General features: G+C 48.7%; 1 protein-coding gene across 1 annotated transcript in view; it reads left to right on the top strand.

Moving 5' to 3' along the window:
• RELB (v-rel avian reticuloendotheliosis viral oncogene homolog B) overlaps positions 1 to 2,199 on the top strand; it is a gene marked incomplete at its 5' end in the record, with an annotated part of 41,595 nt that overhangs the window by 25,575 nt on the left and 13,821 nt on the right. The window contains one exon of the mRNA XM_011963023.1: positions 1,412 to 1,516. Within this exon, the coding sequence (XP_011818413.1) occupies positions 1,412 to 1,516 (105 nt within the window). The remainder of the gene's footprint in view (positions 1 to 1,411; positions 1,517 to 2,199) is intronic.

Raw genomic sequence — 2,199 nt, 5'->3', positions numbered from 1 at the left:
GGAGGCAGAGCTTGCAGTGAGCCGAGATTGCACCACTGCACTCCAGCCTGGGTGAAAGAGCGAGACTACGTCTTGAAAAAAAAAAAGGGGGGGGTCTTCTAGTATTGTAGAATGAACAACCTGTATAACTATACCAGGCAGCCCAAGGGAAGAGGCAGCATAAGTAATAGTCTCTCTCCCTTTCTGAAAGAGTGCATTATATTCCACAGAATCACCCTGGTAGACTTCTGCTTATTTCTCAGTGGCCAGAGCTTGGTCCCATGGCCACTCCTAGTTGCAGGGTGGTCTGGGAAAGCAAGTGCTTAGATTTTTCAACCTCTATAGAGGGGTACAGGCATAGAAGAGGGGACTGGGAATAACTGGTAAGTTTTAGCCAACCCGTAGTGGCTGCTGTAATCATCAAAATGGGATATTAATTCAGTCAGGGCATTTATGGATGCAAGTGATAGAATCCCAACTTAAATAGGCTTAAGGGATAAAAAAAGAGAATAATTTGTTCTATTAACGAGAAAAATGCAGATGTAGCATAGTGCTTCAGGTCTGGCTGCATCCAGGACCTCAGTGATGTCATTAGAGATCTGTCAGTCTTTCAGCTGTTCTTCTTCCATGTTAGAATCCAGGCTTATATCCTACCTGCCCGGCACCTGTCTCCAACTCCCAAGGCTGCTTTTAGCTTCTTCTACCTAATAGCTTTGCTTCAAACCTCAGGTCTGTCTCTCATTGGCCTGGTTTTGGTCATTTCCTCCTTTTTGACCAATCAGCTTTGGCCAGAGGGATGCACTACTCTGATTGGCCAGGTCCGGGGCACATGATCAATTACTGCTGAGCTAGGAAGTGGGCTCAGCCCTGCCCCATCCCAATTACGAAGATGAGGGGTGGTCCCTTGAAGGAAAATTGGAGGCTGTTAAAAGAGGAGGGGCCAGGTCTCCTAGATTAGATGGGGAAAACAACAGGTGTCCACTACAAGATTACAGTCTATCAAACTCTCCTCAAGGAACCTTCTCTGACCTGGGACCCCATCAACTCTCCCTGAGGTCTGAGGGTCTCCCTTAAACATTTTTTAAAAATTATTTTTGTTTATTATTATGTTTTTTTAGAGATAGGGTCTCACTCTGTTGCCTAGGCAGTCATGCAGTGGTGCAGTCATAGCTTACTGCAGCCTGAATTTCTGGACTTAAGTGATCCTCCCAGTTCAACCTCACAAGTAGCTGAGACTACAGGCATGTGCCACCACACCTGGCTAAGTTTTATTTTTAAAACTTTTTGTAGAGCTAGAGTCTCACCATGTTACCCAGGCTGGTCTGGAACTCCTGGGCTCAAACCATCCTCCCTCCTCGGCCCCTCGGTGACTGAATTCTCGGGTGTTTTTTTTTTTTTTTTTAATACACTTCTTCCTCTCTCCCCTTCCCAGAATCCACAAACACGTCAGAGCTGCGGATTTGCCGAATTAACAAGGAAAGTGGGCCATGCACGGGTGGCGAGGAGCTCTACTTGCTGTGCGACAAGGTGCAGAAAGGTGAGGGGCCTGGGGGAGCAAGCTTGGGTAGTGTGGGGTCTGGCAACTTGGAGGGGTAGCCAGGGAGCCCAGGAGGGTGAATGGATGAGAAAGAGCTGGTTAACCAGGGCACCAGAGTGCAAGGGTCCAGAACGCTGTCTTTGCAGTCAGATACAGCTGATGGGTTCATTAACTCCCTGAGTCGCCTGCTCACCCGTCTGCGTAGGAAGACGGAGGCTCCTCTGTGGTGACCCATGCTGCGTGCTAGGCGGTGCCATCACAGAGCTCACGACATGTCCAGAGGACTCTGATGTTAAGGGTGGAATTGCATAAAGGAACGGTTTATGGTGGTTGTGATAAGGGCTATGGGTAAAGCAAACAGAGGACAGAAGAAGTAACTCCACTTCATTCACATCTGTTCAAATGGCCCTTCCTCAAACAGGCCTTTTTTAAAAAAAAGACAGCTGGTCACTGCAGCTCAAGCCTGTAATCCCAGCACTTTGGGAGGCTGAGGCAGGCGGATCACTTGAGCTCTGGAGTTTGAGACCAGCCTGGGCAACATGGTGAAAACCCGTATCTAGTAAAAATACAGAAATTAGGGCTGGGCGCAGTGGCTCATGCCTGCAATCCCAGCACTTTGGGAGGCCAAGGTGTGCGGATCACCTGAGGTCAGGAGTTCGAGACCAGCGTGGCCAACATGGTGA

Source organism: Colobus angolensis, unplaced genomic scaffold (genome assembly GCF_000951035.1).
Source record: "Colobus angolensis palliatus isolate OR3802 unplaced genomic scaffold, Cang.pa_1.0 Scaffold60, whole genome shotgun sequence".
In the NCBI taxonomy this organism is placed as follows: domain Eukaryota; kingdom Metazoa; phylum Chordata; class Mammalia; order Primates; family Cercopithecidae; genus Colobus; species Colobus angolensis.
The sequence above is the reverse complement of the archived record's forward strand: the minus strand, read 5'-3'. Positions and strand labels throughout refer to the sequence as shown.